This window comes from Pyxicephalus adspersus, chromosome 10, assembly GCF_032062135.1.
Source record: "Pyxicephalus adspersus chromosome 10, UCB_Pads_2.0, whole genome shotgun sequence".
Taxonomy (NCBI): domain Eukaryota; kingdom Metazoa; phylum Chordata; class Amphibia; order Anura; family Pyxicephalidae; genus Pyxicephalus; species Pyxicephalus adspersus.
In genome coordinates this window covers 13,368,879-13,391,071 of record NC_092867.1, presented here as the reverse complement: position 1 = coordinate 13,391,071, position 22,193 = coordinate 13,368,879, and the positions used below count along the sequence as shown (strand labels likewise).

Below are 22,193 nucleotides of genomic sequence, written 5' to 3'. Positions count from 1 at the left end.
TGGAGGTCTTCCTGGTGACCTCTTGCCTGGGGTGGACAATTTAGCAGGTGACTGCTTACCTGGAGGTCTTCCTGGTGACCTCTTGCCTGGGGTGGACAATTTAGCAGGAGATCTAGGAGATCTGGTAGAGGGAGATCTCTTAGCTGGTGTTGTGGATGTAGCAACTGAAGGTTTCCCAGCAGGAGTAAAAGGCAAGATGTTATCTGAAACTGGTGATTTTGAGACTGGGGACTTTTTAGCTGGAGTCTCCAACTCAGATTTTACTGGAGTCTTCGATGATGAAATGACTGGTGACCTAGTGGACAGAGTCTTGGCTGGCGATCTCCTAGGCGATTGTTTCACAGGTGTTATAGCAACAGGGAGTGGAGATTTACTTGGTGATTTCTTGTTCACAGTTGAAGATCTCCTTTTTGGAGATGATTCCTCAGCCAAATAACTCTTTGCTGCTTCAAAGGCTGAAATTCTTCTGGGTGTAACTAATGGAGAGCTTACAAGTTGAGAAGTTGGTAGCTCAAAAACTTCCTATGAAGGGAGGAAAAAGTTGTCATCAAACCCAAAACATAGGCACTAAAATTTTAAACACTTGTATAGTTGTACCTTCATCTTTACCTTAATCATAGTCTGTTTTAAACCAAAACTCTTCCTAATAAGGACACGTGGGGAGTTGAGCGATAAGCTCCGTCTTGCAGGAGTTGCTCCCTTCTTAAGGGGAGAATTTGGAGGAAGCCTCTTGTCAAAAAGTTCTGGGCTCAGATGTCCACCAAAAGAGACTCTCTTCCTTTTAAAAGGTGGTTCATTCAGGCTAGCCTCATCACTTCGTCGTTTTTTAGGAGACTTTCTTTTTCCAAGTCCTTGAAAATAAGAAACAATAACATTTAAAAGCCATTTACAAAGTAAGATTCTATATAGAACTGTGAAGTCTGTATTCAAACTGTGTAAAAACTTGAGATACAATCGCTTATCGCCTTCACGGTATTCCCAAATGTGGCTCAGGGTGAATTTTACATACCAAAAGCGTTAACCCTGAGCCACACTCGGGGTAGGAAACAAAATCCCACCTGATCCCCTCAATCCAGCGGCATCTTCAGTGATCCCCGGCTGACTTCTGCATTACATCCTCGGTGTGATCGATGCGAGGCGTGAAGCGCCGGAATGCCGGGGAGACAAGGCTTGGTGGGAAATTTAAGAGCAGATTACGTTGTAATCTGCTTTTAAAACATTAATCACATTAAAAAAAGTTATAAAAGATTCAAATAAATCCAAAAGTTTATTCTATTATTGCACCCTTGTTTGGACAAATTTGATTTTTTTTTTAAAAAGTTCATGTTATTTATAAATATTTATTATAATTTGTGTTTCAAACTTTATAATACCCGGAAGATATTCCTAAGAATTACAGGCAATTACAAATTTCCACACAAAACAATGTACCGCTTTTGACAAAAATACAGGCATAATTAGAACGGCAGGAGGGTTAATCTATCACAAGGCAACTGGCAAACACTAGCATAATTATTAAAATGGTACATAATACATCTATCATAAGGGCAAAATGTCACAAATCTGCTGACCACCTTGGAAAAAATGTAGATTGATTGGCTATGTGTAGGTTCAATATGTCTGGGTGGTAAACACAAAAGGCCTAAAAACTGGTAAAACAAGCCAACATAAATCTGCTTTCATGGTAATTTTGCTGACTGAAGAACTTTAAATCAACCATTCTAGATCTGCAAGGTCCTTACATCAGAATGAAGTTTCTACTTTTAAAACTTCACAATCAGGCCGGTCATTATGGCAGAAAAGGACTGGCGATGCCCCCTCTGCAATAAACCCTTCTGCCTGATAGCTCCGGGTATTAGTCAATATGCAGCAATGTCGGCTTGCCTTACAAATTAACTCCTGCTTGCTTGTGCAGGATTTACATCATCTCGGCCAATCAAGATGGCCAAAGAATCTCCAAGAGAAGACTATCGATAATGCTGAAAATGGCACAATAAATACTTTACCTTGAACATCTTGATTGACTTTTTCTTCTGTTTCAACAGGCTTGGTTGGGGTCTCTTTAGATGCACTTCGTCTACTCCTAGGGGACTGAACTGGCAGTGGGGAATTTTCTTGGTTTTCTATACCAGCCGGCTGAGGAACAGATTGGCCCTTGCTTCTGCGTTGGCTAGAACTGGATGGTGAGGTCACAATACTATCTGCTTGTGTTTCCTCAGCACTTCGAGATCTTCTGGGAGATTGTTTCTGAACTGAAGCCTCTTGCTCTTGGGAACCAGATCCTTGTTTGCCAGACCTTCTCCGTGGAGTCTGGACATGGTTCTGGGAAGCCTCTTCATGGGCTGAGCTAGCCAGCGCAGGTGTATTTGAAACGACAGGACTATTTAGGGAACTGCCTTGCTTCTGTTTGGTTAATGAGTTTCTGGGCCCTCTTGATGGGCTTTTTGACTGTTCTCGGACACGGTCAGCAGAAACTGATCTGGGTTCTACCTTTGTCTCTTTGCTTTGAACGTTTGCACTATCACTGGACTGACTTCTTCTGGAGTCTCGCCTGGATGTAGCAGGAGACTGGGAAACCATTTCAGATTGGAAATTCCTCTTTAGGGGCACATTTTTTGGAGAGCTCCTGCTTTCTTTTACTGGCGTCTGACCATTTTCTTTTTTACTAGACTCAACTTTACTTTTAAACATTTCGTAGAGGTCACCGAAAGGAGACTGGTCCTTCTTTGCCTCAGATGAGGTCTGCAGTGATCGACGCGTATGAGTTGTCCTGGTAACATTTCCTTCGGATTTTCTCTGCGTTTTACTGGTGGTTATACTTTCTATTCGCACTGTTTCATCTGTGGAAACACATGGATATTATTAAAGAGTTTAGTACTCTAACTCATCCTAATTTTTAGATTTACAATAAAATAAACTAAAAACTTACTTGTGTCATCGGATTGGTTACTGGCAAATAACTGAATGAAAAAAAGGAGAGAAGAGAATTAAAATATCACAGCGACACACACACACACACACACACACACACACACTAGGGGAGGGAATGAAGAGAGAAAGGAGAAGGAAGAAATTACCTTAAAATTTTCAGAATCAAGCCCTGCCGATCGTCGCCTTCCTTGTGATTGGGGATTCTCAAATCTGAAAAAATAAAATTACAACCTTTTTGACCTTTGGGCCTTATTTATGGTACATACATTATAGCCTGCCTTCAATACTGGCGTAAAGGGTAGGGAACTAAGGAGGACAGTAAAGTCCAGTGTTTTTCTCAATTTTTTTTTTTTTTTTTTTATTATTAACATGAGAGAACCTTTGAAATACATTTCAGGTCTTTAGAGAACTCCTGCTATAGTCACTATATTTACAGATCAAGGTACATTAACACGGGGACCAGTAGAAACAATGCCAATTATACTGCTGGCCATTAGGAAGGCTGCCACCATTATAAATAGCCAAAAAGTACATGTGTGTCAGTGGTAACTGACTTAATATGCACAAACTGCTCATTACTCAAGAAACCTCTAGCAACCACCGGAAGAACCCTGTTTGAGAAATACTGGTATAGTCATAGGCACAGACAACATGGCAGCACAGTGGCTCAGTGGTTAGCACTCTGGTCTTTGCAGCGCTAGGTCCCAGGCTTGAATCTCAGACAGGACATTATCTGCATGGAGTTTGCAGGTTCTACCCATGTCTGTGTGGGTTTCCTCCAGGTACTCCGGTTTCCTCCCACAATCCAAAAACTTGCCGTTAGGTTATTTGGCACATTTTAATCCCTCTAAAAGATACTTTACATATTTGCTAAAACCGCCAAATATAAATATCCTGCAATAAAAAAATGCAAAAACAGATCCCAAGGAAAACTAGAAACATGCTTTTTCACCACGATATTGCAAGAAAATAAACTTACCTAAAAGAGCGATCTATGATGGTGATTATATCTCCATGTTTTATTCGCATTGGCTGTTTAACAGCATTTCCATTCAACTGAGTTGGGTTCACAGAACTTAAATTGGTGACAAAGACCTAAACAAGTAAAAACAAATATGAGCAAACCAGAAATATATGACAATATAGTAGATGCTGGTAATGCTGCCGTGCTTGAATAGACAACAATGCATGCCATGATGAAAGACAACAAACCTAGCTTAGAGCAGATTTGCATATTAGCAGAGCTCATCATTATACAAAGTTAATTGTATTTAGATATACACAGCCACATTATAGGACAACCTTGTCTGGACAAACCTTCATTTAAACCAGTTGAGGGGACGAACGTCTGCATTATATGGCCGCCTTTACACTACTGACTTGGCAATAGTTTGCTGGGCCAATGTATAATACAACAGTAATAGTCTTACGGCTAATCATGGAGTTTCAATTTTAGCATCTAGCTTTAAAACTCCACAAAGTTTTGGTCCCGATGGCTTTGGACAAGTGCCACAAAATATAAAGAACTAGTACGCCAAAAGTACAAGTTTAACTCTTGGCTCTGGAAGCACGTTTTCCTCAAGAAATAACACAAAGACACAAATGTAAACAGTTTTAGGATTTAGGTAGGATTTGTAGGTGTATGCTGCCGGTCCCTATATCAGGCATCATCAGCACATCCCAACAGCTCTTGATATGCCTTCCTATCGAGCGGTGTGATGGACAACAGGGGTAAAGTAAAATGCTGGGGTTTTGGGTGTCTGTAGCGATTAAAGTTTTTTTTAAAAGTTGGTGTAGGTGGCAGGTGAAAGAGTAGGTGCAGGCTAGCTCATAAAATGATGTCGATGGCGAAAGTAAACATTGGAAAATTAATTGCTGCACTTAGAAGCCTGCGTGTAGAAAGAAACTAAATGTGTGTGTGCCTAGCAAGTTGCAACTTGAAACTGGTGGATAATACCACTCAACCCCCCTCAAGCTTGTTTTTTTTTTTATATGCAAACTATATTAAACAAAACAGATAAAACCCCAAACATAAAATAATTTACATTTATTCAGGATGTAACCCATACCTCTCCATTTTCCCTGACGTCAACTTTACAATGTTCTTTGGAGACGTGTGGCAGCTGAATGCGGATGTCACATTCTGTCTTTCTGTGGAAAAAAAAAAACACTTAATGCTTTATACTTCTTTATTTCAGCAACATTAAAGTGCGTCTTCAGTGGAGGTCACTTATATTACCATTAATATAAAAATAATCCACAGCAAATTACATTTGATCATTAATATGTACACAACACAGCCTTGGTATGAGAAATAGCAGAGACGGGATAAAGGAGTCTCAGTGTTGTTGTATACAATTGTTATACAGTAAAAGCCTAAGAAACAATGTAAATGTTCATACCTTCCAAACAAGCACGTTTTTGCCGTCAGAGGAAAATGTGTTCCATCGACACCACTTCTTTTTATCACGATTATTTTACCATGGCAAGGCATTTTTAAAATATTCTTACCTGAAACAAAACAAACAAACAAAAAAAAAATGATTCTCTTGTCAATGTAATCATAACATCACTTCTATTAATAAACAATTACCAAATTATCAGGGGCAACAAATAACCTATGGCGCCAGGCCAGAATGTGTGTGTGGTACAAGGTGATCCAGGGACAAAACATTTTATTGGTATTGTATACCCCATTACAATTACAGCTGTTCAACAAAATGTTTTGTATCTTCAATGCAACAGAAAGAGCTATGAGAACTGATAAATAGGATTCTACAAAAAAACAAAAACAAATGTTTAACGGGAAAAGTTCTAAAAAAAAGTCCACTAGTTGTCATAGGAAAATGTATAATATTACTTATTATTAATTATTAATATAACTGTTTTCCGGCTTATTAAGTAAGCCGGAAAACAGTTTACTGGCAATTCTGTTGTCCAATAGCCAATCCAGGTAGTTCTATATTTATGCAGTTAGGTCTACCATACCTGGCCAAAGTATATATCAATGTTTCTCAGAGTTCTGTGTACCTTAGAAATGCTCCCAGAGGTTCTAGGGGTTCCTTGCGCAATTTGTAATTCTTAGGCTAGGTACACACGTGCAATAATTGTGGTTTGAAAACGAACGACTAACGAACCAACGATTACATAATCTACCAGTAATATCCACACACTAGATACAATGATTTCAACGATGCAGGGAATTATGTGTACACAAGAAAGTGTATCACAGAAACATTCACGATAACTAAACAACTGTACATGAAATAGATAGCGAACAATCGCTGCCCAATGAGACCCTCTGGGGGGGCAGCGGCATCCCTCTTATCAGCATCATTGCTCACTTTTTTGTTAGCGATTATCGGACGATCGATAGTCATTCATTTCCAACAATTATTGCACGTGTGTACGCAGCCTTACGTCAGTTTAAGTGACAACAATGACCTTTTTGGCTATCTGTAAGGATGACATTACCCCCATTGGCCAGCAATGTAAGAAGAATTCTTCCCACTATGCACCACATGTACTGTGGATATTTTATAGAAGGGTTATCTGAAGATGTAAATGTTATTTCAGGGGATTGCTTCATCTTAACAAGGTTGAGAAACACTGGTATACATTATATGTATATAACGTATACATTAAATAACAGATGTATAGTTTAACAGAAATGTGGGCACATCTTTATATTTATTAAATAGTTCAGGTTGAGACATTTTGACCTGTCAAACAAAAGCCTGTGTTTGCACCTTTCTGTGTGAGTTATCCAACTATTTTTATGTTATTGCATTTTGCTAGGTAATTAAATCAGAGGTGGCTAGAGGAAAAGCGGAGGACACCAAGGAGTAAATGGGGGCTTAAAGGAAACAACTACACGCCATTATAACATTTTTGAACTGTATGAACTTTATTGTGCTCTTTGCTACATGTTAGATTAGTGTTATATAAATATATTATATTTTAGGTTTGTACAGCTGCCCTGCAGAACAGTCAGGTTCCAGCTTCTAAATGTATCATAAGTTTATTCAGTGACTTTAGTGCAATGCACATTATATTTTAAAGGTTTTGTTAAAAGTTAAGGAAAATAAATAGTGCCAAACATTACAAGTTCATCATTGCAATGCAAAGCTGTGACAAAGTTCTCTTGCAGGCTGAGCACATGGCAATGAACGCATGCCAATAATAATGATCTATCCAGCTCACAAGTGCTGATTGTGTATATTCTTATCTGGGGGAACACAAAGAAAAGCTGTCAAATACAGTAACACAAGAGAAAGAGTAACCCTCATGTCCCTATTTTAAACATAGGAAAGATCTGCCAGCTATTCAGCAACTGGACAGCTTATTCAGCGTTTGCTGAGAATTTATGTCCTCGCTGTCCATGGTGTTGAAGATGCAGAATTCAGAATCCATAGAGCCCAGTTTGAGTTCAAAAATGAAAGGATTCTGTTCTCGAAACTTCTATTTCCTCAAAAGCTGATAAAACAAATCTGAAGAAAAATGCTGCAGCTAGTTATATATTATATCAGCCCTGATTACTAATTATCGGATGACACCCACCAAGGATTACCCATCTACCATCATCACTAGCCCTGGCAGGACCTCCAGACTGTTGTGAGTTCACCTAGAGGAACTGCTAACAAAAGAATTACCTATCACACCCAATATGAAACCAAGCAAAGCTTGGACAATGCCAAATGTTTGGCATAACAAATGAAATGGTGAGCCAGTTACAAATGTGATCCGGCATGCTTTCATCTGGAGATCACTGACCTGAGCACCAAACTCTAATTGTCACCTTAAACTTTAGCTGCACGAACCATGAAAGTCAGAGAAGCGTTTGGCATGCACTTGCCAACCACCTGCCAATGCATGTGAAGGAAACCCATCTATACCCAGCAATACTTTAAACAAGGAACTCCTATGTCATCTTACCATATGGAGCATATGTGCCACAAATTCTGATGGTGCCCTCATATAGGAACAGACCTAAGAGAAGCACGGGCAACCCCTGATACAGGCACAGATCTAACAGGAGCACGGGCACCCCCTCATACAGGCACAGATCTAACAGGAGCACGGGCACCCCCTCATACAGGCACAGATCTACTTGCAAAGGGTGTAACTGTAACTCACTACAGAAAACAAAATCATAACTTGACAACGTTCTTCACTAATGATGGCTCACTGTGCTACGGTCATGATATAAATGTGCTACAGTTTGTCACAAGAGCACGTTCCATCTGAATGGTGTATCTTCATTTATTCCTCTAAAAGAAGCGTGAAAGCAGTCCTACTGCATAATGGTAATTCCAACCAAGTTTACCGATCGCCCATTCCGTTATCCTAAAGGAGTCCTATGACAACATGAAGTTATACTTGAAGGAATCCAGTATAAAACACACCATGTTTTATAGATATCAGATGTGTGACCGATAGAAGTTACTTACTGCTTTATAAATAGGTCCGAAATTTCACTATTTTTTTTTTATTGTCTTTGTCGTAAGCAGCAGAAGAGAAAGTGAAGAGAGCCAAATATAACTGAGGGGTCAAATGGCATGAGAGTAACATTGTCAGTTACTGAACCTCAATTCCATGTTCCATTGCACAGAAATGAGAGCAGAAATCTCATTTAGTTGGCTTTTGGATTTATGATTTAATGTTTTATGGTAATATTTATAATGAAATTTTGTTATTGTCTTTTAGCTGTAACAGTCCATACGTAGCATGTAATACTCAGATAAACAAGGCATGCATGTTAATGCACAAAATTACAGATCAACCATGGTCTGACTTCTAAGCCCACCAACTTGTAGGGTCCTTAAGTAAAACCTAGCTTCAGATATATTATTTTATATGTATGTGTATGTAGGCTAAGCAATGTGTAACACTTCCAGGTATGTACAGTATTACCTCTTTATCTGCTTTTCTCTCCAGGAGCCATCTTTTCCCAGGCATTATCCATGATCACCATCCACGTCCTAGCCCAAGGTGCTGGAATAGTATAATCCTGAAAGCCTTTGTTCCTGTGCAGGTCTTGGCTGTGGTAACACATGTCTTCAAAGTCTGTGACAATGTTACACTGTTATAATTACTGGGGAGAAGGAAACTAAAGTCTTATTTACATGGATGGTGCCATTGTGATACCAATATCCAATATATACTGCTAGGTACCTGGAAACAGTAGCAAGCATGTTCTAACTTTTAGCAAATGCATGAAAACCTTTACAGGAGCATTTTTGTAGTGGCGCAGTTGTGCTGCAAAGGAAGTGGAGGGGTATAGGAAGCAGAAACATGTCATGTGTTTTTACATAGCAGGTCGCTTAGTGACTCAGTATTGCCTAAAACCTCAACGCAACTGCAGCGTATGCTAAATGCCTGCAAAAACAAAGACTTTTAACCCCCTTTGTTTATCACAAAGTTGTAAGAGCTTGGCAATTCCATTCTATTTTCTAAGTGGTGAAACTGCTTGTTGTATTGTCTGTCTGAACAACCCCAAGGAAATGCTTTCCCCTGCCTGCAGCAAACTGAGGCCGCTATCTATTCCTAAGCAAAGTGTGGGGCTCTAGGATGGCTTCTTTTTAAATGGCACAGTTGTCTAAATTAAATTGTTGCCATATATTGTGCATGTTTAACCAAAAACCTTCTCAATACTGTACAATATAGTAATGTTTAAAATTTATCAGTGTACCATCAGTAAGTGTTAACATTATCAGAGACACATATAGCTGCACTGCTTTTGGATGCCGGGAAAGGCAGATAATGTAGTTTCACCAAAGTATCCTGGGTGGAGGCAAGAATGAAGATTTCCATTTATTATTTAAACAATTACACAGTAATATTGCTAAGTCAATAATGGGTGCTATGGAGTGAGCATCTTTTTGCTTTTGCTAGGTAAACAATACATTTTTATAGTGGTCTTTATATTAGACTAAAAGGAGAGACAACTGAGGAAGAAAAGGAAAGTTTGTTTTAAAAGAGAGACTGTTCTTCCCAATGAGGGACAGTTGGGAATTTAGAATTGTACTATGTTGACACTGACAGCATCCTTCATTTCTGAAAATTCTCTGTGTCTACCCATCACGCTGACCTTTAATATGTCCTTGTCTTGAAAGAACTATCCACACAGAGGATGTCAGACTTTTCCCTGTGTTCCCTGATCTCCATTGTCTTTCCAGGTCAGTGATTCAGAAAGTACAGAAGGCAGAGATTCATCAGACCAAGGTACTAGGTCTATGATGCCAGCCCCCATATGACATTTAAATTATTCAAGTAAGACAAACTAAGAGTTTCTTTTTATTCCTACCTGCCACATACTTTCCTTTTTATACTCCCAAATCTATTCTGTCATGTGGAGCAAGCAATTTATTATTATTAAACAGTATTTCTATAGCACCAGCATTTTACACAGTGCTGTGCATTAAAAAGGGGTTGCAAATGACAGACAGATACAGACAGTGACACAGGGGGAGGAGAGGACTCTGCCCCAAAGAGCTTACAACCCAGGAGTTGGGGGAAGTATCATAGGAGGGGGGATATGGAGTAGTGGGAAGTAGGGAGGGTTTTAGGAAACAGAAGACGACGGGTAGGCGGGTTTGAAAAGATGGGTTTTGAGTGCTCTTTTAAATTTGCAGAAAGTAGGAAAAGCTGAATAGGACGAGGAAGACCATTCCAGAGAGTCGGAGCAGCTCTAGAAAGTTTTGGAGCCATGAGGGTGACTAGGGTATGAGTGAGGAAGTCATTAGTAGGTCATTGAGGAGAGCAATAGCACCTTTTGGTAATCAGCACTTGGAAATCCAGCTGTATTAAGTTACCAGTTTATTTTTCAGTAAACTCTATTGAAGTGTTCAGTTGATTGCCAAGTTTTATCTTCATTGTTACCAAATCCTGGTGAACCATCAAACACACAATTGATTTCTTGCAGGAGAAGGGGAAGGTGGTCCAATGGAGTAAATACTATTAAGTTATGGTAGGCTGGTGGTTCTTAAAGGAGATGCTTTAGCGTTCAGAAACAATCAGGGAAATATCATGAGCATTAAATAACAAACTGGATCTCCATTTAGACCTGCAATCAGTGTGTATGGTTTGGTGAGGTCCTAAGCATCAACTTTCTTTGCTGCTTCAATGTCATGTGACCCAATGTCAGAAAAATGATCGGTAAGCAAGAAACTTTACAACCCCCTTTACCATGCTCATCAGTCTATGTGGCACCTTAGTGCACTTTGCATGGCACATCTTATTTATCCCCATGTCTGTTCCATGAATAAACAAATTATTTGTAGTTGTATGTGCAGTTTATGGTGGGTGTTGATCTGAATTGCCATGTGTATTGCCAACTTTAGCCTTTTAGCCCCTTGCAATATTTTTTGAAAATGCTTTTTTTGTGTATATATGGAACGGAAACTATATTGTATAAAAATGTGCTGAGTGTTTGTATTCAGTTTCATTATCTTTAAAAAATATTACCCAAAGCGAATAAAGAGCACACAAATAATAACTAGTTTAAAAATGCATTGGAGCCTTCATTTTCTTTCATATACAAGAAATCTGGTCACATCCACCAGCAATAAAATCACATTATGATCACAGCAAGGTCAAAGGTTACAAATGTAAAAGGCAAAAAATAAAACAAGATGCAAGGTAAAACTATAATACATAATATTAAAAATAAAAATGCCTAGAAACCACATGCTTGGCAGTTACACAAATGTCGGAACATTTACAATAGATGACCTGGGCTGGCTTTAAAAGATTAGAAAACGTGGGACAAGCATGTCATGTACATGACCTCCCAAGGCGTGTTACAGCCTGACATGACACACAATGCAGGAAACACACATGAAATGTCTGAACATGGGTCGCTGCAATGTGCATCCTTTAGTATTTAACAGAAAGATACTGAGACGTTAGTCACTTAGTGACCAAAAAATAGCAAACAGATCAGAACGTATACTTTCTAATCACACAATGGAATTATTGCAATCCCATGCAAAGTTTTTAAGATAAAAGTATTTTACAGTAGGTTGACCTATTTTTTTTCACAAAAACATAAAAGTCTTTTTTTTAAGGTCAGCACCACACAAAAGGGATATTGAAGTGACTATTCCGGAACTACACATAGAAATCTCACTCCTGCTGTATTCTTCATAATGAAAAATAGAAAATCCAGCGGTGCAAGTGGAACCTCTGTGCAGATTAGAGGAGGTAATTCATGACTCATCAATAATGGACATCAATTTTGGTGGGGTGCCTTCAAAGGAAATCTTGTGCTTACTATGATTCTAAAGATAATTTAGAGTGCATTATTTTACATTGAAAGAGAACATTAGATAGACTTTAAAACCTGGCAATAAATAAGTTAGGTGATGGTAGATTTTTATATTTTAGGTTTTTGGTAGAAGGCCTACCATCAGCTCTAAATACATCTCAATGAGAAGAAGGCTGCTATGTAGTTTATGTACACAGTAAATCAGTGCATGCAGGACCATTATTTTTACAAGAGTCCTCTCCCATGAGCTGTTGGGACCTGTTATATATATGCACAAAGTGCTTTTCGCTATATAACTATCCCTAATCATTGTCCTTCTTTGGGGTTGATTCACACTTTTATGTGCTGGAGCCCCATTATTATCAGTGGTCCCTCAGTGTTAGTCCACGGGACTTGCTGTAGGAGACGCAGCTGCATATATATTTTGTATACAAAATATATATTGTGCATTGAGCTGGAATAGACAGAATGATAGACATGTATTTTAGGGGTCCATTGATAGTAAATGGACAAAGCACTGTGTAAAACTTAAGACAACCTCATTGCTAAAATAAAACTAAAAATAAATTTTCACCAATGCTCATCTCTTCTGTTGTCTGGGATAATGAATGCTGCTGAAATGAAGAGAAATCCCTGTTTAAGGACTATTCAGAAAATGGCACTACGGTTGAGTGCCATGTAAGCTAAGGAAGAATTGGAATCTTTGGCCAGAACCAACTAAAATGTGGAGATAGATGTCTTTGGGCTCCCATGCTAGATGTGCCATAGTGCCTCATACATTGGTGTGCAAGGTGAAGGGTTGGGGTTCCTTAAACATTTATTGTGACGCACCTTTTCATATCTTCCAACAGTAGATTCCGTTTCAGCTCTTGGCAATTAGTAACAGGACATCTCAGAGCTGCAAGGGGGGAGTTTGTGCTGTAAAATTTACAGTTCGGATAGATGATAGATGATTGTAGGTGTAAAAGGGTCCAGGTAGCTATATATTGCCCAGCTTGTAGCATGCTGGGGGTCCTATTTTGATCAAAAACCTGAATGGTGAGGAATTTCCATTTAGGGTCACAAGTCCAAAATATTTGTAACTAATGACCTGACCTCCCAGTCCACAGTTACCTCCTGCTACCTTCTATTCCAGCGCTTGGTTCTGTACACATTGGTGATGTAGAGATGAGTAATTGAGAAACCATGATTGTGGATCATACAGATGTGTGAAGGGGCCTATGCACTCTAAACTAATGCCTCTTCTGCTCAATACAACACAGCCATGTAAAATACATACAATACAAAGGAATACATTTAGCAATTTCTCTTCATTACCATGCAGCAATTTCATCTTCATCCCATGGTGTGGACAGCAGTAGAAAGGAGTATTTACTTTTCTCTTTGCAAGGGGAACAAATCATGGCAGTTGCTTTATTTTCTGGCAACTGTGGAATAACATACCTCGCAACTGTCCCCGATTCAGAGGGACTGCCCTTCTTTTAGATCCAAGTCCCTCTTTCATCTTCAGTTGTTTGAGCAGATATATACATCTCTATAAAAATGTATTATTTAAATAGAAAATTGTTATTTTGCACTAAACCTTCACCCAGCCAAATTGTTATATTTGTTATTTTAGAACCTGAAGATAAATTATTAATGATTAATCGTTCTTAGTATATTTATTATGGTCCACAAAATAGCAGAAATGCTTGTCCTTTGTCTACATACTTTGAACTATAAAATTTCCCTCCTCACGGTCTTTAAAAATTAGGAGGTATGAAAATAGATATGGAGTAATGAGCCTAAGCCTATCTGGAAAGCCTTCAGCTAATGGTATGCCAAGGTAGGTAAACTAGATTTAAAAGTACCTATATCTCTAAGACAATCACCATTTGATGTGACTTCTGGTCAGACTGGATAGTATTTATATATCCTACCCCAGATCTACTAAAACTTCCCTTCTCCAATCAGTTATAAAGGCAAAACGAAGAGTTATCAAGCTGCAAAAGTCTCAATGCACAACATTCACATCAACGCTGAGCTGATACTGCCAAGCAGCTTGTTGTTTTTCATGGAGAGGGAAAGAATAAGTAGGACGTCTCCAATACAATAGTTCTTAATATTGATCCACATTGGGCTTTGGCATACTTTACAGCATCATGAGACATCTTTATACCATCAAGGGACAGCTTTACTATACCTAGATTATCAGAGAAATCATGGGGTTGGCTTGCTACATCCAAATAATACTTAGGGCTTCTAATAGATAAACTCCTTCGTAGTGTTCCAGAGTGCTTCAGACTATACAGACTGGATAGGCCTAAGGCAGAAATACTAGTTAATTTGTTTTAGTCCAGGATTACCTTTTTCCAAGACTAATAAGTAACTTCTTGTTGCAAGACTGCCGGATTATGTGCTATTATCACCATATATAACAGTATTGAGTCCAGACATAAATTCAGACATACTCTATCTTGGTGCAGGATAAGTGGCGCCCCCTAGCAGTACTGTCTAAATAAAAGGAAAACTCCAATGGCATAAATCACTTTTTTCAACTTTTAGAACTTTTATAATACTTTACAGTAATTTACACTTTTGAAAATAAACTGCACAAATACTGAAGCACAGATGAGATAATAGGCAAAAATACAAAGTGATATATTACAAGTCTAAATAACATGCAATAAATTAGTACCCAGAGAAATTACAAAATGCAGTAAGAAAATATTTTCATCCAAGAAAAAAAATTGAAATAAGGTATCTTAAATTTTGCATTTTCTTGTCCATAAATATATCATTTTGGTGTTTGCATATCCTTCAAATTATAATAAAGGGAAATTTAATATATATATCCAGTGTGTGCGATCTGCATAGTTTAAACCTGTGATTGCTAACTGAAGTAAGCAGCTTGTTGGCCGTATGGAGAATCCTAATCACAAGAACTGTAAAGGATGTCACAAATATTGCCTGTTTTCCCTTTGCTGTACTGCTTAGCAGCATATAGAATATTAGAATATAGCGTCATACTGTACATTATTTTATCTCATTGTGCTAAGAAGAGAACATCTAATAAAACTGAACATCTAATATATCAGCTAAATACATCCCAGGTGCATCAAAACAAAAGGAGAAAAAAGCTACAACCTATACAGACTGTAGAGAAGGATCTCTGTGGAAGAAGAGGTCTCTCTTCAGAGGTCTGACACACCCGTTGCTTAGAGCTAGAGTTAACTAATCAGAAAAGCTATTGCTACCTGCTGATTGGACAGTTGTTTCTGACCTCTGCAGAAAGGCCACTGCCTCAATTCCAAGAGCAAAAGCCCCATTCTACAGCATTTTGGCAGGGGACTGGCTTCTTTATCTACAGCCTGGTAAAGAAAGCACACTTTAAGGGTTCATTACCACCCATCCCCTGCTGTGCTTTCTGTTAACATACATGGCAGCTCACCAATACACAAAGGTAATACATAAGCTTGCATAAAAATTTAAACAGTGCAACTTTTTTGGCTGCCCCAGTGCATTGGCAGTCCAGAAAGGAGCTCTAAAATTTAGTTTTGATGCATCTGGTACATAATAAGCTGATTTTAACTGAAAGTTCTGTTGGGCTTTGGGATTATAAGGAGGCTGTCATACCGAGCAATGAATATTAGGAAGACATAGGTGAATTGTGGTTATTGATGGGTGTATCTCTTGCAAATACTAACCCAGAAAAAATAAATCTAATACAATCTTACAAAGTGAATGATGTCTATTAGAAATAACATCTTACAGTGTAGCAATGCTTTTATATAAAAGCAATTGCAAAGTTTAGGCAGAGAACTCCATGTTTCAATAAAATAAAATTCTGCTTTCTTCAGCCCTTTTTATGTAAAAATATAATCTTTTGTTTCAATACTGATAAGCCGAATCTCAACAGCAGATAGGATGAGAAAAGCATGACAGGGAAGGCTGTAAAAAGCACACAAATGGTCATGGTTGGTGGTGGTCACAGTTGGTTTGACGTCATGGTCCAATGGAGAGTTTCTGACCTCAACCAATCATGGCCCTTCTATCATATCCTAGACAGAACCCTTAGGAATGGATGGAGTATTGGACTAACACAGAAACGATAATACATGTGGTTGCTGCCCTTCACAAATGGCTTTTCCCATAACTACAATTTATAATACAATTTCATAATTCAACAATGCTAAGTGCTTGTAAAAGTTCTTCCTAGAACATTTTTGTTTCATAATACATATTATACATTTTCCATACAATTTATGTTTCTTTTTTCAAATATATACTTTAGGGTCAAATAATATCTGAACACTGGCATAACACCCATGGATCTCCAAGAACTAACCATTTAGTATAAAATTATGAAATTCAATATATTACAATTATCACACATAGGCTGTTTCATAGTAATATATGTTATGGCTAATTTTGCTGGGAAACTTTGCATATTGGTACGTAGTTTATATAAAACAACCCATCCAAAGTATTTTTTGTGTTTTCAATAGAGGGAGGGTTGGCCTAAATTCCCTGTTGGGTCTTTATTAAAATAAAAAAAACTTGGTGCAGAGACATTTTCCCCACTTAATATAACTGTGACATACCAGGCTCAACTTCATTGTACCCAGCCATTGTGAAAAATAAAAAGAACCTCAGTGTGCAACCGGAGTGCTGGTCCTCTGAAGTCCTCATCTACTATAAATCAGGCTCAATTCACTCTGAAATACCACAAAAGCTATCTGTATCTTATATTTAATTAGAGAACCTGTCATTTGGTAAAGAAAAAATAGCCTCCATGTGCACAACTTGCAACCAGCATGCTGGTCCTCTGATGTCCTCAGAGGTTCTCAGGTGCTGTAAGTCAGGCTTAATTCACTCTAAAGCCATATGTATCTTATATTTTATTAGAGAACCTGTCAAAGACCTGGAAAAGAACAAATAGCTTTCATGTGCACAACTTGCAGCTAGCATACTGGTCCTCTGAGGTCCTCTGCTGCTGTTAATCATGGCCCATACACCCTGCACTATCACCAAAGCCATCTGTATCTTGTGACATTCTATTAACACATGGGCAGTTACATTTTATGTAGAGAGAATATTGCACATTGTTACAAGATTACAGCATAGCAACCATTAACACATGGCAGTTATATTTTATGCAGAGTGAATATCAGGATATTGCACATTATACAACTGCAGCATACATGAAACAATTGGACAAATCCCTTTGTATAAATAATAATTACAATTATTAATAATATATATTTTATCCCAAATTATGTAAACTTACTGAGCTTACTAACTTACTAACCATCCTTTCAGTATGCATGCTGTATAATGTCTGCATACTGCCTATTATTCTATTTAGTAGGTGGCACTAACTGCTGTGATAGACGAGTGACACAAAAGATGTTATACACAACCTAATAAAGCAAGCAGTGCACTGGATTAGAGCAACATTTCTCAACTTTTTTAGTGCTTGAGTAAGCAGGGGTGTTTGTTGCCAGTAGGAATAATATCCCCCTTACAGAGGAGTTCAGAATACTGCCAGGTAAAAAGGTTCTTTGGTTTCGTGTAGCTGGCTATGCCAAGTGGTGTTGGCCCCAAAACAATGTAGGCACAATGTTATGGGATATTAATCAGCCACAGCTCAAAGAACCCCTCGCAACATCTAGAGGAACCCTAGAGTTCCACTGAACCTTGGTTGGTTTTTGAACCCTGGTTGGACACTTGATCATCAAGAAATGCACTCTGACCTCTATTTGTACTAGGGAGAATATAGTATGGGTCATTGGCAATGAATATATCAGAAAGGGGTTATGAATCCTGAAGCCATAACAAGGCAGAATTGTGGTGCAGGTAAGTTAATAATGTGCAGGTATGTTAATAATGACCAGATAGGAGAAGCCCAATTGCATTTTTGAAAGTGGGAGATATACCTATCTATGGCACTGACTAATCTTCCTCTCTTCATCTCACGTGTAACATCCATTGCACAGGTGCTTCTCAAAGGAACAAAATAAAAAAGCAAACCTCTGCTGCTGAATAAATTACAGAAAGAAGCTTTTGTCCGTCAGTCAGCTTTAGCTATCTTTCTCAAATCCTAAATGTATCTGCTTTATTAACAATTATGTACATCTTCTAGGTAATATCTGTTCGTTAACTTAATTTGCAGCCTAATATATCTTCTCTCTATGTAACTCACTTAGTAGTTTTATAATAAATATAGAACTTTTTCAACTCCATCACACTAACCTTGCCCAATGCGAGAGTTCAGGCAAAAAAGGGCCAAAACCTTGCTCACACAGCACTGAAACATAGTGATTAGACACACTGGGGTTGATTTACTAAAGGTATACAGGTCCTTGCAAGGGATGCTTCACACAACATAGTGAATGAAGTGAAGCTTTGCTGACTTCAACCTTTCTATCAAAAATCCTGTTTTTTCCTTGCACATGAACTATCACCTCATTCAGCATGCAAAAAAAGTATCCCTTGCCAGGGAATTCACTTTAAATTTATGTGAAGTGTCTACATTCCTTTAGTACATCAACCTCAATGTACCGAAACAAATAACATGTACACCCAAAAGCTCAAACAGGCATTCACTTTGTGCTGTGTTATTCAATGTTCTGAACATGTCAAACCATGCACATCTGTCTTCTAATTCTGTTCTTTCCAGGGTAACACTAGTAAGCTAGAAGAGACATGGCCTGGTGCCACATGGGAACTGGATGCTCTTAAAGCAAGTAAGAAATTAATATCATTTATACAGAACTTGTGCGACGCTTGGACTGTGTCACTTTCAGTGCCATCCTTCACAGTTGCCAAGCTTTACCTTTCAGTAATTCTAGCCCTTGGTATATCTATTTCTAGGAAAAAAATGTAGATCCATATAAATAAGAGAATTTTTCCAACCAAATATAGATTTCGCTAGCTACAAACTTGTCCCTGGAAAATCTTCTTTTGGCAAATGCTTCAATGGTAATTGTATTAGTCTTTATTCCTCCTTACTGTTTAGTTTCTTTAGGGAGGAGGGTTGGGTCCTTCAAGGAAAAGGTAACATGAGGCTCAGGTCATCTGGAAAAAGGTGGCTCCTTCAAATGAGTGATCATCTAGGGCTTTCAAACACCAGTTTAAACTTTCGATAAAGTTTGATAAACTTTTAAAGGGCTGGCCTTGACATTGGTTGCATTGGTGCTGGTAGGATCCAATAAAGTCTGTTTGGTGATGCCAAAAAAAAAAATTTTGGATTGAATGAAGAAAGACCAACCAAAGAACTGAACTTGCTGGGGCAACCTTCTGGTCTGGTGGCATCCTGGCAAAATGTCATGCTTACAGAATCATTAAAAATCGTTGGAAATGCCTTCTTGCACATGCAAGATTCAGCCAATCACAAAACAGTAAGGAAGCACTTGCTGCATGGAAGCCATTGCCAGGAATGACTTACATTTGTTCTTGATTGAAACCAAGAACAACCAGGAAAAAGCTGCAGATGAGTAGCATATCTTTAAATCCACTTATATGAGAAATATGAAAACTGTAAGATAAAAACATAATGCCACAAGAACAACAACCCCCCCCCCCCTTCCCTCCTATTTTTGTCATAAAAAGCAGACTGGCAATAAGAAAAATATGTCAGAGTAATATACATGCCTTATTGAAAATAAATACATATATACAGTAATATACATATATCATTTCCTCCACTTGGTGAAGGATTGTATTGGAATCTCTATACAACATCATACTGAGCTTAGAAAGAGAAAACATAAAATGTTTGTTATTTGGTAGCGGAGAAGAATACAAAAGCTGTAAAACCAAAAGCCAGATAAAAAAACAAAAATAAAATATATTTATATAATATCCCTTAGGTCCGTGCAGAAACCAGACCAGCTCCTTCATTTGAAATTGGCGTAATCTGAAAAGATGTCGATAAAATCTTGTACCACTTTGTAGCAAAATTCATACTGTTCCTGCGAAGAAAGATGTAAATGTATTAGATTAGGGGAAACATAATCCATACATCTAAAGCATAAAGTTACTCAAATAAATAATAATATAAATATATTTAGGTTTGAGCATAGTTTAGCTTTGGCTGAAGATAAAATAAGATTTACCATGCCAAAATCTTGGTTGGCAGGGTAAGCAACGTTTGGGAAAGCTTAAAGGAACACAGTGGACAGCTGCAGAAACACTGTGCATACTCACTCACCGCCATTACTACTGTTTGTTTATAGTTGATTGCTCCAATGAAGGGTGCCACCGTAGTGGGTTGGAGTGGGCACACAACACATGGAGAAAGTGTTTATCATAGATGTAGGAAAAGACCCATCAATGTTGTTAAATTCCATAAATATTCTGCTTTTGGACAAAGTTCTGCAGGGACAAACCTTGGAAATTAAGGGTGGCTATGGGAGTTGTCCTTCTATTTTCAATATGTACCAAGTTTGTTCCCATGTTCTTAGACACAGCATGTAACCTTTCTCTGTTCTTTCTTACCAGTGTTTGCACCATGTGCGGCCTTTGCATGCGTAAACTTTTCACGGTCTGGAAAACATCTAGTAATCCTTCGGCCTTCACACGCTCCAAGATATTGCTCAGGGCAATAAACGTTCCCGTTCTGCCAGCACCAGCGCTAAGGAGGAATATACAATTATCTATCAGCATGCAAACCTCAAACCAACAACTTTCCACATAGGCAGAGAGAGAGAGCAGACAGACTTCTCTGTAATATTACCTTTGGACTTTGGAAGGGTTTATGTAAGATCAACAGGCTAAATATAGAAAAAGAAAATCTAAAACTCTGCTATGGACTACTTAAAGTGGTATTGTATGTACTTCAGATACAGATTTACCCTAGATTAGGTGAGTACTTACTTATTTTCCCCATATCATAGAAAAAATGAATCTGTGAAGGGATACTAAGATCACGTAGAACAGTTTCTCTGCTCACCCTTGATAAAATCTGCATTTTAGTAGGCACTGTTTCTCCCCAAGATGTTCCCACTGCTGGGAAAATACATTTTTTTTACAGTGTCAAAGCATCTATTGAATGAAGTCCAGGGAAGGTCAAAAGGTGCCTAGTGGTAACAAGGTAACTGATCTGGGGAATATCAATCATTTACCTGGTGAAGCACCGATTGACCAGCATATGGCTAGCATACGACCTAGGCTATGTACACACGTCAGATGTTTCTTGTCTTATAATTGCCTCAGGGCTAGTATTGGACAAGAATCTGGCATGTGTACATCACTCGCCCGATGTCGTTCATGGATTCATCCTGGCGGATCTACGTACATTCATAATGGAAGTGAAGGGGAGAGAGTGCAGCGGGGTGCCGATCTGTTGTTCTCCCCCTTCCCTCTCCATAGAGCATAAGGGCGCTGTATGCTGTTTTGTCGTTGGAAAGGATCATGAAAGATCCTTTCCAATGACAATTATTGAACGTGTGTACGTAGCCCTAGTCACCAGACCTCAGTATGAAAGATACATAAGGGTGCAGAAGTTGGTATTATCTCACCTGCAGTGCACAATGATGGGATGATTCCCCGTCTGCTGTTGTTGCTTCTGCACAGCTGCAATCAGGTCGATCATTCCTTTGCCTTCTGCAGGAATTCCTATCTCTGGCCACCCATGGAAGTGAAACTGACGAACCAGACGGGACTGCTTCTCCTGTACAACATTGGCTTGTGTCAGTCATACATCATTAATACAAAAACATATTGCAACAACACCAAGGACATGGTTAGACTTTGTCTCTGAGTCACCCCAGGTATAGTAAGGAAGATGAACTTTACAGGCACCATAGTGCACCAGTTACCCAGCTCTCCTCCCTCCGGCTCCAACCAACCACCTCTAGCTCACTACGAAGTGAGGATGATTTACTAAATTAGTAGAGAATGTTCACTTAAAGGTTCACATTGTTGCTGCAGAGCATGCACAATACTGTTTATTTCAAATAGCAGCTCAATGCACCAGAGAATGTGCACCTTCTCTAACACAGTACAGTAA

The 22,193-nt window shown here is 38.5% G+C and overlaps 2 protein-coding genes across 2 annotated transcripts in view; both read right to left on the bottom strand.

Moving 5' to 3' along the window:
* The window catches only part of MKI67 (marker of proliferation Ki-67), a 22,264-nt gene extending 13,131 nt beyond the window's left edge, over nucleotides 1-9,133 (bottom strand). The window contains exons 1-9 of the mRNA XM_072424840.1: nucleotides 8,845-9,133; nucleotides 5,334-5,442; nucleotides 5,001-5,082; nucleotides 3,911-4,026; nucleotides 3,078-3,141; nucleotides 2,930-2,960; nucleotides 2,007-2,840; nucleotides 610-851; nucleotides 6-522 (exon numbers count right to left, since the gene is read on the bottom strand). Of these exons, the coding sequence (XP_072280941.1) occupies nucleotides 6-522; nucleotides 610-851; nucleotides 2,007-2,840; nucleotides 2,930-2,960; nucleotides 3,078-3,141; nucleotides 3,911-4,026; nucleotides 5,001-5,082; nucleotides 5,334-5,425 (1,978 nt within the window). The 5' untranslated portion in view covers nucleotides 5,426-5,442; nucleotides 8,845-9,133. The remainder of the gene's footprint in view (nucleotides 1-5; nucleotides 523-609; nucleotides 852-2,006; nucleotides 2,841-2,929; nucleotides 2,961-3,077; nucleotides 3,142-3,910; nucleotides 4,027-5,000; nucleotides 5,083-5,333; nucleotides 5,443-8,844) is intronic.
* A 2,296-nt stretch (nucleotides 9,134-11,429) lies between these two features.
* The window catches only part of PTPRE (protein tyrosine phosphatase receptor type E), a gene marked incomplete in the record, with an annotated part of 115,624 nt that continues 104,860 nt past the window's right edge, over nucleotides 11,430-22,193 (bottom strand). The window contains 3 exon segments of the mRNA XM_072424695.1: nucleotides 11,430-20,154; nucleotides 20,681-20,816; nucleotides 21,703-21,854. Coding sequence (XP_072280796.1) covers nucleotides 20,080-20,154; nucleotides 20,681-20,816; nucleotides 21,703-21,854 — 363 coding nt within the window.